The sequence below is a fragment of the Trichomonas vaginalis genome (genome assembly GCF_026262505.1).
Source record: "Trichomonas vaginalis G3 chromosome Unknown ctg_185, whole genome shotgun sequence".
Taxonomy (NCBI): Eukaryota; Parabasalia; order Trichomonadida; family Trichomonadidae; genus Trichomonas; species Trichomonas vaginalis.
Window position 1 is genome coordinate 1 of NW_026529272.1, and position 22,644 is coordinate 22,644.

General features: G+C 34.7%; 6 protein-coding genes and 14 pseudogenes across 20 annotated transcripts, besides 1 other annotated feature; 6 read left to right on the forward strand and 14 right to left on the reverse strand.

Annotated features, from left to right (window-relative positions):
• The first annotated feature begins 112 nt into the window (after window positions 1–112).
• Window positions 113–19,442: a mobile genetic element.
• TVAGG3_1089680 lies at window positions 335–564 on the reverse strand (annotated as a pseudogene). The gene has a single exon. A coding segment is annotated over exon 1 (230 nt).
• Window positions 781–1,372, reverse strand: TVAGG3_1089690 (annotated as a pseudogene). The gene has a single exon. A coding segment is annotated over exon 1 (592 nt).
• On the reverse strand, window positions 1,639–2,161 carry TVAGG3_1089700 (annotated as a pseudogene). Its single transcript has one exon. A coding segment is annotated over exon 1 (523 nt).
• Window positions 2,668–2,922, forward strand: TVAGG3_1089710 (uncharacterized protein; the record flags this gene model as incomplete). The annotated part of the gene is made up of 1 exon (XM_053888505.1): window positions 2,668–2,922. One exon carries the CDS (start codon window positions 2,668–2,670, stop codon window positions 2,920–2,922), a length of 255 nt encoding a protein of 84 aa, XP_053744361.1.
• On the forward strand, window positions 2,947–3,540 carry TVAGG3_1089720 (annotated as a pseudogene). The gene has a single exon. A coding segment is annotated over exon 1 (594 nt).
• TVAGG3_1089730 (organellar and viral DNA polymerase type B) lies at window positions 3,866–4,426 on the reverse strand (the record flags this gene model as incomplete). Its single annotated transcript, XM_053888506.1, has 1 exon — window positions 3,866–4,426. One exon carries the CDS (start codon window positions 4,424–4,426, stop codon window positions 3,866–3,868), a length of 561 nt encoding a protein of 186 aa, XP_053744362.1.
• Window positions 4,863–5,736, reverse strand: TVAGG3_1089740 (annotated as a pseudogene). Its single transcript has one exon. A coding segment is annotated over exon 1 (874 nt).
• TVAGG3_1089750 lies at window positions 8,913–9,270 on the reverse strand (annotated as a pseudogene). Its single transcript has one exon. A coding segment is annotated over exon 1 (358 nt).
• Window positions 9,361–9,771, reverse strand: TVAGG3_1089760 (organellar and viral DNA polymerase type B; the record flags this gene model as incomplete). The annotated part of the gene is made up of 1 exon (XM_053888507.1): window positions 9,361–9,771. The coding sequence occupies one exon, from the start codon at window positions 9,769–9,771 to the stop codon at window positions 9,361–9,363; it is 411 nt and encodes a 136-aa protein (XP_053744363.1).
• Window positions 10,408–11,250, reverse strand: TVAGG3_1089770 (annotated as a pseudogene). The gene has a single exon. A coding segment is annotated over exon 1 (843 nt).
• On the reverse strand, window positions 11,489–12,038 carry TVAGG3_1089780 (annotated as a pseudogene). Its single transcript has one exon. A coding segment is annotated over exon 1 (550 nt).
• Window positions 12,845–14,169, reverse strand: TVAGG3_1089790 (annotated as a pseudogene). Its single transcript has one exon. A coding segment is annotated over exon 1 (1,325 nt).
• On the reverse strand, window positions 14,502–15,432 carry TVAGG3_1089800 (annotated as a pseudogene). Its single transcript has one exon. A coding segment is annotated over exon 1 (931 nt).
• On the forward strand, window positions 16,184–16,396 carry TVAGG3_1089810 (uncharacterized protein; the record flags this gene model as incomplete). The annotated part of the gene is made up of 1 exon (XM_053888508.1): window positions 16,184–16,396. One exon carries the CDS (start codon window positions 16,184–16,186, stop codon window positions 16,394–16,396), a length of 213 nt encoding a protein of 70 aa, XP_053744364.1.
• TVAGG3_1089820 lies at window positions 16,883–17,237 on the reverse strand (annotated as a pseudogene). Its single transcript has one exon. A coding segment is annotated over exon 1 (355 nt).
• Window positions 17,431–17,661, forward strand: TVAGG3_1089830 (annotated as a pseudogene). Its single transcript has one exon. A coding segment is annotated over exon 1 (231 nt).
• On the reverse strand, window positions 17,700–18,514 carry TVAGG3_1089840 (annotated as a pseudogene). The gene has a single exon. A coding segment is annotated over exon 1 (815 nt).
• A 201-nt stretch (window positions 19,443–19,643) lies between the features above and the next one.
• TVAGG3_1089850 (protein of unknown function, DUF4107 family) lies at window positions 19,644–20,171 on the forward strand (the record flags this gene model as incomplete). Its single annotated transcript, XM_053888509.1, has 1 exon — window positions 19,644–20,171. The coding sequence occupies one exon, from the start codon at window positions 19,644–19,646 to the stop codon at window positions 20,169–20,171; it is 528 nt and encodes a 175-aa protein (XP_053744365.1).
• Window positions 20,172–20,347: 176 nt separating this feature from the next.
• TVAGG3_1089860 (uncharacterized protein) lies at window positions 20,348–20,782 on the reverse strand (the record flags this gene model as incomplete). The annotated part of the gene is made up of 1 exon (XM_053888510.1): window positions 20,348–20,782. One exon carries the CDS (start codon window positions 20,780–20,782, stop codon window positions 20,348–20,350), a length of 435 nt encoding a protein of 144 aa, XP_053744366.1.
• Window positions 20,783–21,511: 729 nt separating this feature from the next.
• TVAGG3_1089870 lies at window positions 21,512–22,358 on the forward strand (annotated as a pseudogene). Its single transcript has one exon. A coding segment is annotated over exon 1 (847 nt).
• Window positions 22,359–22,644: the final 286 nt, after the last annotated feature.

Here is a 22,644-nt window from a genome sequence, read left to right on the forward strand (position 1 = left end):
TTCCTGATTTAATGTATTCTACCAAAAACTTTTGTTTCATTGCTTCAGTGACTTTAGTCGTCATTTCAATCAAATAAAAATTTAATAAAATAAAAATAACGTTATTTTTTCAGTAAGGAAACGCAGGAGTTTTACGATTTATTTGAGGAGTAGGTTCTGGTTTAAATGTTGGAGTCGGTTTAGGAGTTGACTTTTGAACAGGAGTTTGTACTTCCATAGGTTCAGGAGTCATTGAAGGTTTTGCTTGTGAAGGCGTTGGTTTTCGAAGGTGTTGGAGTTTGTTTAACTTCAGCTACTTCAGTATTATTTAACATTTGCTTTATTTCTTTTCAACATCATAACTGCTCCTGCTGTAGCTAGCAAACCTAGTGGGAGACCATATCTTATATAAGGACTTGACCAAATGCTATTTTTGACAGGAGCTGGTGGAACACCTAACCTTGGTGAGACTGCTCTTTGCCATTGTGCAGCTCGTAAGAAATATTCAATAGGTGCTCCATAATCGTTTGGTAAAGTTTGTTTCATAGATGGTGAAGGTTCACGAGAGCTTGATGAAGAACTCATTTATAAGCTTTAAAAATAAACGTTCATCCTTTATTCCTCACTGTCGTCGTGCTAAGTTATAGTCGTCAATCTTATTATGGGATGCCTGACGCACCTGAATGGCAAAGCAACAATCCCTCATAAATCCAATAAGTGGCTTTGGTACATTTTCAGTTGCTAGTTCAATAGGTCCTTTAACAGACAATTTGTATGTTATTGGAGCAGTAGATGTTTGACCTTGCTGGAAGCAAAAGTCCACTTCTGTTGGAAAACCACATAAGAAATGTGTGTTGTCATAGCTATCCCATTTATGTTCCACACTACCATCATCCACCAATGACCTCATAACATCTTCATTAAATCCTATCATATCATTGTTTGTATTGCAAGCGTTCGCAACCATTTCATAAAATACAGGTCCATATGATTTTTCAGGTTCTGCAGGCATATTTCCATAAGCTCCCATGGAAAGCTGAAGATATTTAAACTTAGGGTTCTCAAAATTAACATAATAGTTGTCTTTCTTTCTAAATAGTGCCCAAATACTTTTAACATTAATAGGCGTATAAGCTGCTGTAAATGTTGCACTTGAACTATCTGTATTCTTTGAGAATGAACCGTCCATAGGAATCCAATCCATAACTTTAACAGGAAAACATAAAGCCTCGTTTGTATAATGTTCTACAAGTTCTGTATAAATGTTAGGGTCTAAAGAGAATGACTTTGGATGAATGAAACATTCATTAAAATCCATCTTTGTTCGAAATAGTTGCTGGGTTACAGTTGTAATAGTAACTGTTCCACTAGCTTCTACTGCCTTCGTTATCATAGTGAATGGTTCATTCCATGGAACAAATTTATTTGTCGGTGGATTTGAATCTGAAGCAAATGCAACTTTAAGAGTTGGATTGAAAGCAATGATATCATTTACAGATATAGATGTGCATTGTAAGGCGTCGCTACTGAACTTTACTTTAAGCTGAATGTTTCCTGCAAAAGCTGGAATAAATCGAATAGCTTCTAATGGAAGGAATCTTCTAACAGGAATTCTTAAACGAAGCTTAAAATCAAATGATTTTCCTGCTGTAATTGGACCACTAACAATTTGTCCTGTTCTGCATGTTCCCGAATGACTCCATACATCTTCATGTCGAGTCTTTGAGAAAACATCTACTTTCTTTATTTGTTCGGTAGTTTGTGAGTTTGAAGTTATATATGCTTCTTCTCTTGCGTTGTCTTGAGAATATACGATACGACCATTTGCAAGGATTTGATATCCAGCAACTGCATAGAAAGCGTCATCGAAACCAATCCAAAATCCTGGTGGGTTTGTTTTATTGGAACCTGAACCAATTTCTTTATCTGCAATAAATTGACCTTCCATTTTATACGTAATGAATGTATTGTAAAGGTCCAACATATTTTCACCAGGAGGTGAGAGATTGAATGTTACCCATGTGTTATCTTTAGCAGTTCCAGGTTGTGATGGAATCTTTGCGTCAGAATATTTTCTATTAGTGTCACCAATTTGAACTGCATTGTCTATGATATCGAAATATGAGCGAATCTGATGAATATGCTCTGCTGGAGTAAATTCGTTTAGCTGTTCGTTCTGCATGTATTTACTTCAGATAAAAATATCTATTTACTTCATTATTCTCACTCTTCTTCTTGGTATTCGTGGTGGAAGTTGTTTCTTGACATTTTCAATGAACTGTACATTCTCTTTTGTCTCAACTTCTTTCACTGGCGGGTCAGGGTTCTTTGACTCGGTTTGTTTTTCAATGAAATTCACGAACTTTGCAATAAGCTCTTGGTTCGTTATTGAAAGTACATCTGGCTTCTTTTCTTCTGTTCTATTGACTTTTCAGTTTGAACAGAAGGTTTTATATGGGCTTCGTGGACTTCACCCTTGCCATGCACCTTAATGTTGTCGCTCTCTGCATTCGCTAATGGAACCTTTCTTTTTCTTACGTATATTTTACCATCTTTACTCTGACTTACGTAATAGAAAGGATGTTGTATTCCTCTTGCGTCATTTAATATAATAGACTCTCGCTCTGATTTTGACAAGCTCATTTTACATCGGTTAAAGTTTTAATTTAGTTTTTTATCTGCAGTCAAATGACTCAGACAAGCCCTACGGACAAGACCCAAGGTGTCATAGATGTTGAAGCATTGAAGAAAGAAATTCGCGAGCAAATTTTATCCGAACTGAAGGAACAAAAACAAGAACAAAAGCCAGAGAGACCAAAGAGAAAACTTAGTGAAAAACAACTAGCTGCATTAGCTGCTGGAAGACAGAAGAACCCACGTTTGCTGGCGAAAAAAGCTAGAGAAGAAGCAAAAGCTAAAGAAGCTGAAGCAAAGAAAGAGTAAATGGTTTATTTTTATCCGAATTAAATGTATAGACAAATACCTTTAACTGTTGCGTTCAGTAGTGAAAACCCTGACGTCAAAATAAAGGGGAACAGAGTAACGTTTAAGTTTCCAACAGACTGGATTGTGAACATAAATGAAGAGAAGTACATTGGCATAACATCTATGTATATAACACGTGCTTTCAGAAAGGTTGACTTTATACTTCAAGTCGAGATAGAAAATGACGAACAGTCTTTAAGCGCCCAAAACATTCACATATACAAATACTTTAAAGACGATACAACATTGCAACAATGTATGATTTCATTTAATGAGATGTTCGAGAAAAAGTTCAACATTGAAGTACAAACTTTACAGCCTTTACGTGAGTTTCTTGCACAACTGAAAGAAGAAGGTAGTCAGCCACAACTTATAGACTTTCATTATGAATTTAATGAAAATGAAGATGGAACTCATGACTGTCAATTCATTGTATTCTCACCATTCAATGAAGTCGCTAAAAAGAAAGAAAATCCATTACGTATAAGATTTCAAATCTCCGAACCAAGTGATGATTTTAAGAATGTTTTCAATTATGATGCAATGCTTCCGAGGAAAAATGAATTTTCAAAGATTGTAACACCTGGCATTTGGGATAGAAAGCAAGCAATACTTTACTCTAATATAGCCAAAGGCGTTGAAAATGAGTTCATTGGTCATACAAGAACTTCACCACTTCCTAACCCTAAATACTATAAATTAACTGGCTTCAATCGTGAGTTTTGGATAGACATGTTACTCCACTCATGACCATAAATGTCCAGTGTTCTTGCCTCCAGATGGGAAGGACTGTCTCTACATTGAAGCACAACTCTTAAACTCTACCATCGCAGTATTGTAAAATCTACGCTAGCTTTATTTTTATCACGAATGACCTCATTGCTGACAAAAATAAATGACCTCAGAACTTCAACTTACGAATAAAGCTTGTTTTAGTCGTTATTGAAAAGTTGAACTTTTCAGCAAAGCAAGGTTGACATGACTTACATAAGTCGAATGCAATCTCTTGACCATCATGAAGTGCTTTGTAAAGTTTCATTAAACTGAACTCAGAGTCTTTGTCATATGTTCCAACAGGTATGTGAATGTTCTTATCTTCATTGTAATAGCATTGTATAGCTTCAGGAAACATTTCATTAGCGGTTAAAGCAATAACATCTTGCTTCACGCCTTTCATTCTGCAGTGAAATGCAACTTCATTTAAATCGTTAGTGAGTAAGTCTATGTAGGTCTTCTTTCCACAGAAAATACTTTTATAAGCTAAACTTTGTTTTCCAGGTGTTATTTCTGCAAAGTCGCTATGAAATTGACCAAGGTTCTTTCCTATAAGTTCGCGACCATATCTCTTCTTAAACTCTGCTGCAAGCTTTGGGATGTCTTCATTATATAAGTGCATACTGTCGGTATCCTGGTAAAAGATTTGAAGTCCCATGTCCTCTGCAGTACAGAATACTTCATTCATAATACGTTTTGACATAGACAGAATATTAACACCAAGTGGACAGAAGTTAAAGTGTCTGCAAATGCTTTTCGTTAGCTTGAAAATAGTTTTATCTGAACCATCCAAACCTTCGAACTTCACTATATGGTTGTAATTTCTTATAGCATATCTTATAGCATCTTTGTCATCTACTATGGTTATTTTTGACTCAATAGGAGATAGAATAGTTTTGCCATAAATGCTGTTCAGAATGAGTTTTATAATTTCTTGTAAGGGGTTTCTTCTTTCTTATACTTTAACCTTAACTCAAACAACTTCTTTACTTCATCTCTTATTCTCATATCTCTGTTTCCATCGTAATAGTATCCTTGCAACACTTCACATTTGACACCTTGATATTTTATGAGGTCTTGTAATGTTATATGGTCAACATACATGAGACAGCAAGTGTTTGAACTTCTTGGAACGTTAAGTTCTGGATTTAGTTCAGGGTCGCAAACTATTAAATGAAAGTGTCTGGGTATACCAATCTCTGTTATCTTAATGAGAACAAAGAAGCCAGACATAAACTTTTCACCAATGGGTTCCTTTTGGTCGTCATCGAATAAATGTCTCATGAGATACTCTGTGCTTAACATTTCTTCCTTCAATACTTTTGGAATACCTTCTAAAGTATAAAGTCTTGCTATAGCTGAAGGATATAATGAAACAGTGTCGAAGTCAGCAATGAGTTTCTTTTTGCTCTTTTGTTTCATGTTATCTGACAACATACATCTTCCACCTTGAATGCATCTCGAAATAAATTCTCTTGGTTTATTTGAGAGGTCATAAAGATTTCCATTCGGGAAGTATACTCTGTTCTCAAACAATTTGTTAGCAATAGAACAAATACTAACGTAGTCATAAACGTTTAAATCAAACTCTTTCAATAAGTCATTGCGGAACTTTACAAAACCTTCTCTTAAAATTCTTACATCTTGTTTGCAGTAAAACGTGCTATATTTTTCTAAGTCGAAGTGGTTTTCATCTATTCTGCAACCTTTGATGGAATCTATGTTCTTCATAAATGTATCTGCATCATGGATAAACTTACATGCTTCAGAAATGACACCAGTTCTGTTGTCATTTGCTAACAAAACACTGCTGTAGTAGTTATATGGAAATACTTCTTTCGGTCCTGTTTGTAAGTTAAACATAGCAGGAAATAGTTTAAGCTTCTTATTTATAACACTGTAAGAGTCTTTTATAATAATTGCCCGTCCTTTATATAAACCAGTTATTTGCATTGTTCGTGAACCTTTAATGATGGGAGTTCCTTTCACTTCTGTCATGTGTCTTAAGATGAAGTTTATGTCATAACTGAGGTTATGGAAATATATTAAACTCTTGTCAGGAAGTCTTTCCAAAAATTCTGTTGCACAGTTTTGACCCCAAATACTTTCACTAACTGAACCATCTTCACTGTCATAACAGATGTTAAAAGCTTTATGAAAGCCATCCGTACTACACTCAAAGTCAGCAAAGAAAACGTGCTCAGGTATGAACTTACATTTAGCTTTATTTACTTCTTTTGACTCTGCTTTCTTCTTCAGTTGTACACAATACTTTGGAGCATATGTCAAATCTTTAAATGGTGCAAGGTTCTGTTTATATAAGTCAGTCGTATATGTGAAAAGTTCTCCATAAGAAATAGGTTCAAAATATTTGCACTCCCACAATGTTTTCATAACATCCCATAGCGGTGTGTTCTATCATAACGAACTACATATTTATCTTCTCTCTTTGTATAATTTCATCTGTTTTCAATGTTCATTCCACCACACTCCTTCAAGATTTCTATATAGTTTCGAATGAAATATGTTGTCATTGGAAGTCTTTCATTTAGCATGTAGTGGTCTTCAACAAGAAGTAAGTCAATAGTTCAACAGTTTCACATTCTTTTGGTATGTATCTCTTTATTTCATTATGTCTTGAGTCATTGAATAACCAATGGTAACATTAAATGCTATACCTGTTGCGTCAGAAATTTCTTGTACTTTACTTTGAGGAAAGTCTCTAACACGAATGACTTCTCTCATGTGGTCAATAGTTTCTTCATTTACTCCAGCCTGAATGCAAGCATAAACGAAACAATTGTCCTCTGTCATAAGTGTTGCAGTTCTTTTGTTCAGTTCATTGAAGATTTGGTAGCGTTCAAGATTTATAGGTAATGTGCAAAGATACTTCCAGAACTGACCGCTTCTCTTCTTATAAAACTTCTTTTCACCATTATCTTTCCAAAAGCTTTCTATAAGTGCTGGGTTTCCTGTTTGCTTAAGAGCTTCCAAAATGGCTTTCTGGTCATTTGTCAGTGTGCTTTCATCTCTATATGGTCTCTTTTTTGGTTTGCCTTTCTTTACATCTGACATCGTTAAGCCTTCATATTCTGTTAAATCATACATCTTTATTTCGGTAAGATTCTTTATGTTTGTCAAGAAGAAGTCATAGTGCATTTCAACAATACCTGCAGCATTTGCTTCTATCTCTGATATAAAGTTCTCCTTCAAGAGCTGATGTAGTAATGTTCCAATATTATTGAGGTTTAACGTAGAACATTCATACTTCCACCAAGTTTATAACATACCATTCCATCTCTGTTGTGAGTTTATTTTAATTTTCTCTAAGAGTCTCATGAAAACCTTACCGAAATGTTTGTGTAAATATTCTCTGTTTGGTTCATCTAAAGCTTCGATGTTAAAGTCAATGAGTCTATTGCCTGACTTCACATTTCTCTTCCTATTCTCTTCATCTTTCTTTAACCATCTCTCACCTTCTTTTGGTTTGTCGTCAATGGAACGAATGACATTATTAGCTTTGCGAACTTGTTCTATAGCACTTTTAAACATCTCTCTTCTCTGTTGTTTCAGTGTGTCATCTCTCTTTCGTGTTTCACCAACGTTTGCATTTGTTATGTCAAACATTTCTCTTCTTACTTCATGTGGTACAGCTCTTCTTGTTTCACCAACGTTTGCATTTGTTATGTCAAACATCTCTTGACGAACGTCATGTGAAAGAGCTTTACGAGTATGACCAACGTTTGCATTTGTTATGTCAAACATTTCTCTTCTTACTTCATGAGGTATTGAACGTCTATGATATAAGTCAATAGCAACGTCATTTAAAGGAAATGCTCTTGCATGGACTTCGTCCTCGCCGCGTTGCGGCTTTATGAACTCATGAATTCTATCATAAGTTATTTCACCATTATAGTCATTGAGGATGTCAGCGAGTGCCTTTTTGTTTGTTGTGTAATGCTTTGCAACATCTATATTAGCTTCTGTAAGAAGTTGTTTTATTTCCGAGTGTTCTAACTTAGACAACTTCCGATACATCTTTAGTAGGAAATAAAAAAATATTTTTGAAAAAATTAGATTAGATTTTTTAAGTTATTTTTCAAAATAATTTAATATTTTTATTTTAATGAAACACATGCAAGATTGCAAGTTCTTTCATACAATGCTCTTCGCTACTGTCATCAAGAATGAGTTCAATAATGCTTCAAACGTCAATGTTATCTTTAACAAGAAGTTTGTGAAAGAATCTAAGTTTGGTCAGTATGTCAGACCATTAGCTATTGTCATTGACCGCAAACGTTATACTTCACAAGAGTTAGCAGTAGTTTGAAACAAAAGGGTTTCTTCGTGAATGTCAAAGATACTCATTATACTATTATAAAGAACTCCAACATTGACTTCTTCAGTATTGCTATGAATCTTTCCGAACAGAAAGAATATAAGAAGGGTGAAACAAATGTGAAATATTATTCTTCATCTCTGAAAACAATAACGAACAAAGATGTTATAACAAAAGTTCTTACCAAAGGTTGAAGAAGCTTCTATTGACATTGACGAAGGAAGTGAAATGGTTGAAGAAATTGACCCTGACGTCATTTAAGCAAAAATATATTTTTGGTGAAGAGGTGAGATTTCACCTGTTTTTTCACCTCATTCTCTCTTCGTTAATGTTGTCGTGACTTCTTCGTTAATGTTGTCGTGACTTCATTCTTCCTCTTTGAAGTTATCGAAATATTCTGTTATTTTTTCCTTCAGTAATGTTAAGTCTTCTTTGAATGTAAGTATTGTGCAACCTTTGATGTCATAGTGTGTTTGAGGAAGAGTATTTTTGACAATTTCCTTTATTTGCTCATTCGGTGTCATTGAAATCGGTAAGTTTTCACGATAGAACCAGTTTCTGTCAGATTTATATATTTTAGCAAGGTCATAAAAGCTTTTGTTGTTTCTTCTGACTAAATGCAACATAACCATATCTTTATCTTCTTCTTTCTCCAATCTTCAGTATATATCATATACTTATAACTCTTTTCCTTTCCTTTTGGTACCGAACGTGGTATTCTTTTCTGTATGCTTTTGTCTTTGGATTCAATGACTTCATCTTTTTGCTTGAAGTTTCTTTTCCATCTCTCCACGTTCTGCTTTATATAGTTCATCTAACATCATGAAAATATAACAAGCATAACGAGGTGAAGCCCACATTGCTACAGCATTTACTAAAAGTCTATGAACATAATAACCTTTCAAACCAGGAGCCAAATTCTTGCGATTTTCGTACGGAATCTCTTCCCTCGGTTTTCCGAGGGAAGCAATCATATGAGGAAATTCTTCTAAAAGTTCTTTTGCCTGTTGGTTTTCAAACCAATGATATGCTTGCTTTGTAGACTGAAGAGCATTCATTATACTTTGCATTTGGTACATGTCATCTTTGACTGAACGAATAAGACGTAACTGTTTGTTATACTGTATGTACTCGTATTCTTCATTTATGGCTTCATGAACGATAGCAATTGTTGTGTTCTCTGTTGTTGACATATCTGTCTTTACATACAAAATAAAAAAATAAATAAAAATAAAACTAACTTTATTTTTTCTATCTTTCACAAAAGACCAAAAATAAACGCTTTACATGTATTTTTCAGCAACTTCGTCAAATAATTTTATAGCTTTATCTATCTCATCTACTTCAAACGTTTCTTTACCTTTTATGGGAGCACCATACATTTTCTCAAACTTTTCGAGTAGTTCTGTTTCTGCGGCTCTCATATCATTAACGAACACAACCTTGACTCTATTGACTGTACTGTCATATCTTTGAGTTATATTATATGTCCTTCCTATCTTATATCTTTTTGTGTTGAAGTCCTTCGGTTTCTGAACGATGTAAAGTAAGCCTTCACTGCAACGTTCCGTATCGAATGAACCATAAGTTATGAAGTTATATCCAACAACTGGGTCAATCCATAACAAAACTATTGGTATAAGACTTTTGTCGATGAGATATGCTGTAGTTCCATAGAATCTTACTGATATCATAAGCTCAGGATTTCTTGTCAAAATTTTCTGAGTTGAAGCATTTCTAACCCAGTCGTGTGTTTTCTTTCCAGATGGAAATATAATGTCTGACAAAGAATATTTGTTGTATTTCTTTGAGTATCTTACGTTTAAATCACCTATTCTAACCAATTTGGTGTCATTGTCTATCTTTCTAACTGTTTCAAACTCAATGTTTGACATATATGTCTTTACATACAAAATAAAAAAATAAATAAAAATAAAACTAACTTTATTTTTCTGTCTTAAGGAAATTCACGATTTTTGTTGCTGAATTCAGCAAAAATATATTTTAGGGTAGATGGTTAGATCTAACCTCATTTCTACCCTCTTTTCTACCCCAGTTATTTTATAAGCGTTTTACATGGTAAACGTTATTTTTAAAATTTGTGAAAACTCAACGGTTTGACACGTGCCATATGTCATTTTACTCAGAATTTTGTGCTGAATTCAGCAAAAATAATGTTTATGTTAGCATGTTAGATCTAACACGTTTTCTAACCTCTTTTCTAACATAACTATTTACAAGCGTTTTACATGGTATATGTTGCGATGGTTCATGACTTTAAACAGTTTTGTAGCTTCTATTTCTTCTTTTAGTACATCGAATGTTTTAACAATGCCGAAGGTTTCTTTATATTTCTTCTTGACGTCAGATAGAAGGAAATCGTCAGCAGTTGGATAGTTTTTGTTCAGAAATGCTAACATGTCCATTTTATCTTCTGCTGGCTTTTCTGCTTCTTTCTTTAAGTCTGCATAGTCGTTTCTCATTCTTTCTATCTCTTTGTTGGAGTAGTTATATTTCCTAATTGCTGCCTTACATTTTGAACATTGCGGGTTCATTTTTGCGTTATACATTGAAATTTGACCTGCTAAAACAACTAAGGCGTCAATTGCTCTCTTCATCTCAAACATAGCGGGTCTTAGTTGTTCGTTCCATACTTTGCCTCTTCTATCTTTATCTCTTATTTCCCAAACACATTCAGCAACTAATGAAACAAAGTTATCGTAGGTCTTAAATTCTTCAGATTTATATATGTCAGAAACATTCTTATAAACCATGTCGCAATCTTTGTCCATAACTTTATGGTTGCAATGAAAACCAAGGAATTCATAATTTACTTTACGTATGAACTTCTTTATTTCTACTGAGTCAGTTGTTTTGACTTCAATTTCGTCGAATTCAGGAATAGTTAGTTTTTGTTGTTGGATTTCAGGCAATTTGGGTAAATGGTCAATAATGTCCTGCATTTCATAAAGATACTGTTCATTTGTTTCATCTTTCGCACTACAGTCTAAATTACTTGTTAAAAGTTCTTGCTTTATCTTCTGGATTTTTGTTTCGAAAGTATATGAAGAAGGAATGAAGCTTTTCATCTCTACTAACATAGATGTTGGATTCATGACTAAAGAGTTTGGTGCTGTAGTTTGAATTGTTGTTGTGCCGATTGTTGAAATCATATCTTTACATACAAGATAAAAATTTTTCTTAGAAAAAAATTAGCGTTATTTTTCTTTCATAAGGAAATGTCAAAAATTCATGATTTTCGAGAGTTTTAGACCATGTTAGAAAAGTGGTTAGAAAACGTGTTAGATCTAACATTCTAACATAAACATTATTTTTGGTGTAAATAAATGGTACCATTAATGATATCATGACTGTTCTCATTCATGTCTGATTTACATCTAATGAAAAAGTTTAGAAGAATTTTCTTATTCTTTCTGGCATATTTTTGTCTTTCCAGTACTCCCGCTCTAATGGTCCCAGATGTGTTGGCTTGACTCTCTCAAGTTCTTAGATGGTATAACATCTTCAACACCTCCTTCATATCTTACTTTATAAGTGTCATCGTTTATGTTGTAGCCAAGTATTTCAATAACCACTCCTCGCTTTGCTTCGTCAATGGTTTCAGCAAGTTTGCCATTACTACTTTCGACTAATTTATGACGAGGATAAAACGCAATAGAGTCGTCGGCAGCTTTTATAAGATATCCATTACCTTGCGTAGAGTCTACGATATAATAGTTTCTACTTAACCTTAAACGTTTCTTTGTCAACGGTTTGTCGTCAAGAACTACACGAACTTTTGTACCAGGAATGAGGGTAAATTGTGTTGAATTTCTGATATTTTGTGTTTGGCTTCGTTTCTTTTGTATATACTTTTCTTCTTGTTGTTGTGTCATTGAATTTGGTGTATGTCCTGTTGTAGAGTGTGTTGAGGAATTATATACTTCGAGAAATGTTTCATTGTTTCTTCGGTAAAGTCTCGCTCTTGGTTTAAATCTCTGAGCGTTCTTATGAAGCGGTTTATGATGCCGAGTATGTTATGGTTATGGTCTTCAGTAGTGTAGTGAGTTATGTTATGCTTAATGAGAAATTCTGTGATTTCATTGCTGAGGTATGCACTGTCTTGGTCTGATGTTAAAGTACTTGGGTTATGTTCTGCTACAAACTTTTGTAAAACTCTTAACACTTCACGAGTTCCTTTATTTTTCATTGGATATGCATATGCTTTACGAGTGTTAACATTTATGAAGATGAGGAATGGTTTATGTCCTCCTTTTCTGCTTTGAATGAGAGTGTCAAATTGGTATGCGTCAGGAGTGTTGGAGTAAATTGGTAAAAAAGTAGTCGTAAGGTTTATTTTTGTTTGATGTACAACATTTTTGTCAAAGAACCTTTTCACTTCAGCTCTGTTAGTAAATCCCCAACTCTTTGCAGCTTCATTGAATTTCTTAAATGACCTCCATGGATGTTGTTCGAATACTTCTTTCAAGCTCATTTATGTAAAGTTAAAGATTTTATTCAAGACGGTAAGCCCGCAAAGCAGGCTCAAGCGCGTTCATTGAACGCGGTACCATGCAAATACAGTCACAAATGGTGGCATGTAATCTTTACCCGAGCCTGTTGGATTTGTTGTGAAAGTGTGTGAATGATTTCCTGTGGTTCCACAGAAAATACCTGTGCTTAAATCTACTGGGTCACTTGAAATATCATATCTATGCATTCCCTGTCTATCCGAACCTGCTGCAAGATTTGTATAACCTCTTTTTGTTATTGAATGTGAATGACTACCTGTTGTGTTTGTAGTTCCTGTATGAGTGTGCGGTGGAAGGTTTGCTTCTTTAATTTTCTTCGAACCACCTGTTTGCTTTGAAGAGTTCGCACAGTATAAGAATTTATCTACAATCTGCTCCCACGTACCGAAACCCAGAACTGTTGCTGGATTTATTGAGTTCATTGACGTATAAATAGAGCCTGCAGGATATAATGTTTGAAGTATTTCAGTCTTTAATGTTTGAAGCTCTGTTTTGTCAGCCTTCTTGTCATATAAATCTTGAGCAGTGAATTTAATATTATATTCATCCTTCATGACATAAACATCTTTACATCTAATGTTTCTCATCGTCGTTATGTCGTCATCCGATGTTAAACCTTGTGGAAAGTTAGGAGGTTTACAATATAATGCATCCCCACCAGTTTCTTCAACCGTTCCTTCAATACTTTCTATAGCAACAGTTGTAAAACTTCATGTGTATGGTTCTTGTCAGCTTACTGTCTAACATTGCTGGTAGTTCATGGTTTCAAAGTTTCTGGCATGACCTTCAATGTTCATACATTTACTATTTAAGGAGTTTAGTGTATCTTTTACGCTTGTACTTGGATTCTCTAAAGGTGCACTTGAACCAAGGTAGTTCAATATTATGTCGTCTGCTCTAACAGTAGTGAAGGATTTATGTGTATGGTTCTTGTCGGCTTTACTGTCTAATGTAGCTTGAAGTTCATTTATATCGGAGATGTTGTGTTTATGAGATTTCAAAACTTTGTTCGTTGCTTCGAGTTCAACTTTGTCAGCTTTACTTTTAATAGCATCTTCAAACGTTATTTTTGCCTTAACTCTAACATAAATCTTGGTTCAACTAATACACCGTTAACATTGAAAGTAGAGGCATAAATTTCACCGGTATAACCAAATGCTTCTGGTGCTTTAGCTACATCATACTGTACAGTACAGCTTATGTCATAACCTTTAGCACGAATGTATTTATATCTTCTTTCATTAACATTTTTTGTCTTCGCTTCATCACTTCGTGTTAAATATCCATGGTAGTCCGTTATAATCTGTTCGTCTGAAGTTATATAATGAACATGGTTTTTGTCGCTTTTTCGGCTAATTTCTCATTAACATCATTCACTTCTAATTCAACTCTTCCGCCAGAACTCTTATTATCATTAATCTTTTTCATTAATTCGGTAATTACGTCATAAAGACTATATTCTGTTTTCGGTTTTGTAAATAATGAGTCAAAATTTCTTTTCATCATTACATCGCTGACATTAATGATATCACCAATTCCTTTTTCATTTATTCTCTTCATTAGTTCTGCAATAATGACGAATATATAATCTGTTAATTTATTCTCTTCATCGAGGGTTATAGAATGTTTTGAAATTGAATCATTAACTCCTCTAAATAAATCAATAACTTCAGGATACACGTTTTTAATGTCTTGAATAACCCGACCAGTATCCTGTTGTTCATGTTCTTCGTTCCCGTCGTTACGTGGTTTTATATCTCTAACCATCATCAACGCAGCCATAACCGGAGGGTTTGTTGCTACCTGTTCGAAAATCCGTCCGTTATGTATGGTATATCTAAATAATTTCTTTGTGTTTGTTAAAACATTTGAAACAAGTCTTTTAAAACCATCTACAAAATTTCCTGTTTCACCTAATGTTCTTGCAGCATTTACAAGCTCACCCATTCCCGCTTTTGACCCCAAAAACGTCCATATTGCATTTATTTCACTCTGTATAGTTGTCCATTCAGCGAAACTAACACCCGCATTCGCTAAGCTGAAAATGAAATTCAGTGGATCGAACTTAATTCCACCTTCTTTTTCAATTTCAACGAACTCACTAACATGAGATTTTAAATATTCTTTCGTTAAAATTGTTTTCCCCGATGTTATGTCATTAACGAAACTATCACCGTCAAAAGTTAACGAATTCAATTTCGTCGTTGATGCTTTTATTTCATACACCGCTTTATCGATAGTTTTTGGCTCACCTTCTTTAGAAGCATATGAAACATTAATGAATGAATTATATGTATTCGTGAATGAGTTAAAATCAATGATTTTCATTAATGACGCCTTTAATGATTCATTAACTGTTGAATCCCTTAAAGTAATTAATGAACTGTCATGGGCTTCGCCCTGGTCGCTTTGCGACTTTATGAAAGGTACACTGCAAACCGTCGAGTTTGGATCAAATGCTGTAGTTGGTGCAGGAATATTAATGATATAAGTCATTAAATCATTAAGTGACGTAAATAATGTTGTCGTTTTTGATTTAATTTCTTTAGCATCTGTTATATATGGTAATTTTATTTCTGTAGTTTCTGAATTAAAGATATTCGCTAAAATGTTTTGTAAACTGTTTTGAACAGCAGTATAAACCGTTGAATCCGGAACTCTTACGATTTCACCGTCCTTAATAAAAGGCATTGCACATGGTGTAGTGCTTGGGTCAAATCTTTCGGGATTATAATTCAACATATATTCTAATGCTTCATATACAGACTTATATACTGTTGTGTCGTTCTTCATGACAACTTCACCATTTACAATGAATGGCATTGTACATGGAGTTAAAATAGGGTCAAACTTTTCATAGTCCTTCCATGTTATGTATTTCTCGGTATTTCCATCACTGATAACAATATATTTGTCAGTAAGTGTGAGAGAGTATTGACCAAAATATAAACGTTTAGCTCTGTCAGCTTCATACGCATATGCAGCTATACTCATATTTTAATGAGAATAAAATGTTGTTCTATTTGCAAAGTACAGACCCAAACGAATACGGGACAGTAAAGCTACAAACAAACTTAGGTCTACAGAATGAGCCACTTGCATTCAGAATGTTGACTTCAATACTATCGCTTCATTCGTTATAACAGATGAAACAGATTTCATGGAGCTTGAAATAGATGGAAAGAAGCACGAAATAAGATTTCACAATAATGTAGAATATAAGATGGAAACATTAGCTGGAGTGTTAAATGCTCTCATAAATACTACAATAAACAAGGAGAACGAAGAAAACTTAATGAATGTTAAACTTATTGCAGGAGTTTTGAAGTTCAGTTATGCGAAGGAGTTTAAGATAACACGAATGAGTCATAGAGTTCAATTGCTTCTGGGAGCATACCATATGACATTTCCTTTGAAAAGTGTTGACAAAACGATTGAGATGAAATCTGTTCCATACGTATGTTATGGTAATTGTTTATACATTGAGTCTAAAATAGCTAATGTCACAGGTATTTCAGGAGTTAATAGTAAAGGTTCAGTAGAATATAAATCCTTCTGTTATGCAGTCAATTCAATGTTCATTCCAAACGTTCCTGTCATAGCAACTCATTTAGGTAAATGGGTTCGCATTAGTCCTCATAATTTGAAAGACATGCAATTCAGACTTGTTGACTTTCAAGGAGAGCCTGTAGAACTGAAGGCACCAGTGCGAATGACTGTTGAAGTTGACTTTTTAGAAAATATTAAATGCAACAGCTTACAAGAGAACTCAGAGCTAAAAATATAAAGTATGAATGTTATGTATTAGGTCATGAACTTTGGTTGTTGCTGTTTGATGAAACAAATGAGTTAGTTATGTCAGTCAAGAGAACAGAAAAAGGCGTCAAAGGCGCCGAGCGCAAAGCGCTATATTGTGTTAGTGAAAACTGCACCAAGTCAATAAGATTAGGTTTGCATTATGAAGATGAGTTCGATACTGTTGAAGAAGTTTTGGATAGATACTATAAGTTGCTTTAATTTACTAAAACATATTTCAAACAAAGCTTATATTCTGTTGAAAGTTTTGTATACTCGTTCGAATATTTATACTTAAACTCAACTCCTGGAGTACCTGGTATTTCAATGATGCGGATGTTACCTATTTTCATGAATGGTGGCGTTTGACCACAGCATTCGATTTCAGGGTCGAGATAGTCAATGACACATTGTTTCCCTGTTATTCGTGAGATAACATTTTCAAGGTCCTCCTTTGTTAGAATTATTTGGTTCTTACTTATAAGATTTGTCAAAAGCTTCTTATCGTCTTTGAGTAAAATTGTTTGGTATAACTGAAGAAGGTAATGGTCTACGTTATCTGAAGGATTTGTTTGAACATTTATGTAAGGGTTGTCGTTGGCTTCTCTTGAAAGAATTTGGTCCAGTGGTGGATACTCTAACTTAACATCTGATGTAGCGTTAGCGTTTGAAGCTGTGTTTAAATTCACGGATTTCAGCTCTGGTTCTGGCTCTTTCAAACACTCTGAACTATAGTTCTTTATGACAATATTGTTTGTCGTTCGTGAGTCAACATTTGATGTTGGTTCAATTGGAACATTAACGGCACCAGCTAAGATGGATTTGCTTCTCATTTCATATAGAATAAAAACCTTTTATATGTATGAAATGAACAATATACTCGACAAGGGTTTGAATGTAAAGCTAACGAATGAAAATATTGTTGAATTCACTGAGACAGGAGCTGTTTACAAAGATGTAGAACTACTGAACAAAAGAGCAAAGGGAAGAAGCAGGAATATGAACAAAGGGTGGAAGCCTATAAAAATTTATGTCAATGATGGCTCAGGAGGTTCAAACATAAAGTATGCAGAAAGTTATAGAGTTTATGCTCTCAAAGGTGAAAAGCCTTCATTTAAGAACAGCTATTCTAACGCATATCCTCAAAAGCTAACGGATGGGGAAGTGGATGATATGAATGACAGCAAAAATATTAACAGAAATGGCGACAGAGATGCATGGAATTTGTTTACCATCAGTCAATTGAAGGTTAAACTTTAAAACAATGTTGGTCGTTCCCATGGAATATTTTTGACTTTAATGGTATTAGTCATGATATGAATCTCAAGGTATGAACGAGGAGAGATGAGAGACTTATATGCTTCCCAAATTTCTTCAAAAGGTAATGTTATACCTGACTGTTTCCAAATGAGTTCAATGTCATAGCGTGAGAAACCTTGAAAGATAACGAAGTCAGTTATGAGACGTTTTATGTTTAAAGCAAGGAAACGCCATGTTTGCATAAGTATTGCTACAGTTAAGTGGTAATGTCTGACTTTAGTTATGATGTTAGCTAATGGTGAGTCTGCTTTGACACTAAACCTTTTCCGGCGAAGTCGTCACAAACGAGCAGAGTGTTTGAAGGATACTTTTTGAAGGGGTATTTTGAAAGTTTTGATAGAATGTAGTTTGTCAGTCGTTTCATATCGTAAACTCCTGAGTATTGACGTAAGTGGTGTTTGTCAATAATTCTTTCCATCTCTTCTGAAGTCTTTTGCATTCCTGACTGTATGAACTCTACAATAGCATAATATTTTCTCTTACGTCGAATGTAACGTTGAAGAAATTCAATGAGTTCGCTATCTGGAACTTTAACGACAGAGGCTTGAACTTTTGACATAAATGTTTTCGCTGTTGAATCCATAGAGTCTGAAGTTGCTGATATAATGATTTGGTCATAGTAAGAGTCGTTTCCTAAACGCTCTGTTATGAGTATATGACGAATGAGGTTAAATGTCTTACCTGAACCCATCTTTCCACAATAGAAATACACACCATTTGAACAGAACTCATAGTCCTTACTGAAAGGAAGAATGAGAGAACTGTTGAGCTTTTCACTGCTTTCATTCATGTCTTCATCTACGTCATGTATTAAATGCTTCATTTTATCTTCATTAAAAATGCAAGTCAGAAATATTCAGAACATAGCACCGAGTCTAACTGACAAGAGTATAAAGATATACTATGAACAGTTATGATGAAACCTACCAAAATTCAAGAAAGTCAGTATACTTATGAATATCCAAGACACTGGGTAGAGTATGTAGGAGGTGAGAAAGCTATTGAAATAAGACAAGTTAGAAGTATTCCAGCAGGAAGAACAATATTATTGAAGAACTTTAATGTTTTGAGGTATATAATGATGAAACAAAGAAGCAAGATAGTTTTCCTGTTGCTGTGTATGTGAACCTAGACACAGGAGATGACATGAAAAGTTTTTAACACAAAGCTTCAAACGGTAGTGAGAGAACAACTGACTGCGGAAGGACATCCATTACCTTCAGAAGTTACCATAGTATAATTTTGAAACAAATGCAATAGATTTTAAAGTCGTCTCTGCAAAGAAGTCAGGTTTTACATTTAATGAAGCAGATGTATATTCGAATGAAAACTTCAAAGCTATTGCATGGTTAGATAATGACGATTGCTTTAAGAAAATATTTAAATTCAGTGACTCAAAGATGTCAATAGATGACCTTCGTGGAATGTTACCATCGACATTTACAGTAGAAGGTTCAGCAGGATTGCTTACAAGATTGTCAATTGGTGGTATTTGGTCTCGTGAGAACATTGTTATAAAATCCAGTATAAGTGAATTTGCTGAAGAATCTATATTATGTCTTTCAAACTACATGTATTCGCCGCCGAAGCATTATAGTATAACAAACTTTGTCAGTAAGTTTAACATAAGACTTGTCGAACCTTCTTCAATGAAAGATGTTGTGCTACCAAAAGATGGAAAGGATGGACTCATTATTGAGATGATTTTAATAGCATATTAAATGAGCTTGTTCTTGAAGGTCATTCATGATGAAATAACTGTTGTAGAAGATGTTAGCAATTGTTCAGACATTTTGAAGCGTATAGATGAGATAAGAAAGAAGTTTATGAATGAGAATGTTTATGTTTCATTGACTTTCTCCAGTAACGAGAACTTTTATGAGATAATATTGAAGAGAGATGATTTTAATATGGTGTAAATGGTAGCTTGGACAGCTTTAGGCGCAATGGGAACAAAAGCATTAGCATTTGGAGCAAAAGCACTTGGGGCTTATGACGCAGTAAATAAAATGAGTGGAGGAAGGGTTTCGAAGACATTAGATGCAAATAAAGGGAAGATTGGAGGCTGGGTTGCAAAGAAGTTAAGATTAAATAAAATAGGGCTCATAAATAAAGCATCCAATTTGGTTGCGACTGAGTCAGAAAATGCTTTAGGAAAGGACGATGAGTTTGCAAAACACGCAAAAGACTTTAATGACCAGATGAAAGGTGAAACAATGCATTTAAATAGATTCGATGGAACTAAAGAAAATGTTTCTTCTCCACCAGTAGTTCTTCCGTATGGTCCCTATGGAATGTATGGAAATCCTTACGAAAGACCATTTGACCCATTGACTGGTGGAAGTAACTGGTATCATTACGGACGAAGAAGAAAGACAGTCAAGTTGGAGACAGACGTGAAGAAAGCAACTAAAAAGAAACCAAGGAAGAGAGTTATAAAGCAATGAATTCAACAGACCCAAAGGGTCAGAGCCGCTTTGCGGCTAGGTTAGAAATGAGGTTAGAAAACGTGTTAGATCTAACATTCTAACATAAACATTATTTTTGTGCTATGTTTTCATACGTGTGAGGGTGGTGATATCATTAATTTTTAAATAAATGTGGGAACAAAAATATAACATTTCTACTCAGCAGGAATGAGACCCTTACTGACTATGTATTCGTTTAATGCTTGATGAAAACAATGGTACATATTATCGTATGGGTATACACAACGTCTGTTTCCATCGTCGTCGTATATGTAGAGCTCAAATCCAGTCCAACCTTCTTTTGTACAATATGTAGCTTTATTTAAGTATGCATTTATGTAGATAAGGCAATTTTTTTCATCGCTCCAGAAATAATTTTTGTTCTTTGTTGAAATAGTTTTCGTTCCTCTGCGACCATAAGGAATGTATGCAATGAACTTTGCGTCATAAGGGATTGTAATATATTCAGGGTTTCTTTCATCGTCAATGGGTCTGTCTTTGTTAAAATGCATGTTTCTCAGTTTTACTTGAGTTTTGAATAGTTCACGGAAACGTTCTGGGAAAGAGTCATAGTAAATGTAGTCGGACATGTCTTTGTAATGAAATAAAAAATTAAAAAAAAATAAAAATAAGGTTATTTTTTATTTAGTGAGGATGGTAGTGAATTCGTTAGTGAAGTCGTTAGTGAAGTCGTTAGTGAAGTCGTTAGTGAAGTCGTTAGTGAAGTCGTTTATGTGTCAGATGGTTTTGTAAATATTTAAGGTTATGTTGGGTAAGGTGGAACGCAGTGCCGCCGTACCCAACATAGTCATACTAACTATGTTAAGTAAAGAGAAAAAAAATATTTTTTTATTTTTATAAAAATGCCCCCATATAGAATGGATAGAAAATCTGCTAGAATAAAAGCAGAGTTGCAAAGATATGGTTGGAGAGTTTCGAAGAAGTTTAAATATAGGAAGGGAAGACCCATAAAAGTCTATGACAAATTGTCTGGTCTTCGCTACGAAATGGATTTGGAAACAGCACGTGCAAATTATCCAAACAGACTAGAGAGGTTAGAAGAAGAACGTCTTATGGACATGCCTTTCGATGTTAGTGAACCTCAAGTTGAAGGACACGACGGCTTTGCCAGATTCTACTGGAAACATGACGAACAATTGCATCCTTTGAGAAGGAAAAAAGGAAAAGGTGAAGACGCACATGCTCCCATGAAAAGAACAAGATATGCATATGAGAAGTACCGTGAAGTTAGAAGTCAAATTACTTCTGGTCGAACCTTTACAGTAAACTTTGACGAAGGAAAGAACAAAGAAGGCTTCATGGGTGTACTTGCTGCCATACAAGACGGAAATAAGAAAGGACACAATCTCAGATTGACCATAACAGATTTGGATGGTCACATTTACTATGCATATGGCAATGTCACAAACAGCTGCAATCTTCTTGACGCTTTCAAGACTACAAAGAGAGAACAAATGGTTGACTCCGACTCAGACATTTTGAATGCAATTGAAGGAATTGCAAGTGTCAAGTTCGAATGGTACCAACCTAACCCTCAAGCAGTCAGACAACATGCTGGATACTTCCCGTTCAGAAATAAGTCTGACATTGACTTGACAAGGTATGGAATTTACAATTCAATTGAAACAATTGTCAATGAACCTTGCATTCTTACATGTCTCAGGAACTCTGGTCTTGTTACAGATGAGAAATGAAGTATCTTGAGTCATGTGTGAAGACAAGGTACATTCTCAGAGGTCAATTGGCAAAAATTGCACCGTTGGCAAATGTCAATATCCGAGTCAACATACCTACAGCTAAAGGTTCTTCACATGACGACTATGTTGTTGATTCAAATTACCATGGTTGAAGATTGTAATTGTCCACAACCACTTCATGTTGAACGAAAGTCTTACAAACCCATTGTTCGGAAAAGGCAAGTGCAACATTGTCAGAGCTGTAAACATTCTTTTCGAGAAAGGTTTGTTGGAACCAATTCCAGATGACAAGCTGACAGAAACTTTTGTACCAAAAGACGAAACAAACTTTTCATGTTAGCAAGACCAAAAGTTGTTCCAGACAAAGTTCTAGTACAAAAGAAGTACACAATTCCACAAGGAGTTGGATTGTTCGGATACCAACCTGAACCAGAAGAACTTCCAATGAGGTTGCAAGAACTTCAAGATGCTATAAACAAACTTCCATTGAGACATCCAATTGACGTCAAATTGATTGGAGAGCATCTGAGTTAGGTCAGAATTGGAATTCACAGTCGGAATATATTGGACAACTCATGTATGCAGTCGTTAAGGTCGACATAGTATTATTTTTCATCTGAGTCGAACTTGTCGCAACCTAATTGACAGTTTGTGGAAATTCAAGTGAGTCTCTTACTTCTTTAAGAACATTCTCCTGTTATCGTCATAAACATCGTCGAAGCAACTGTTTCATA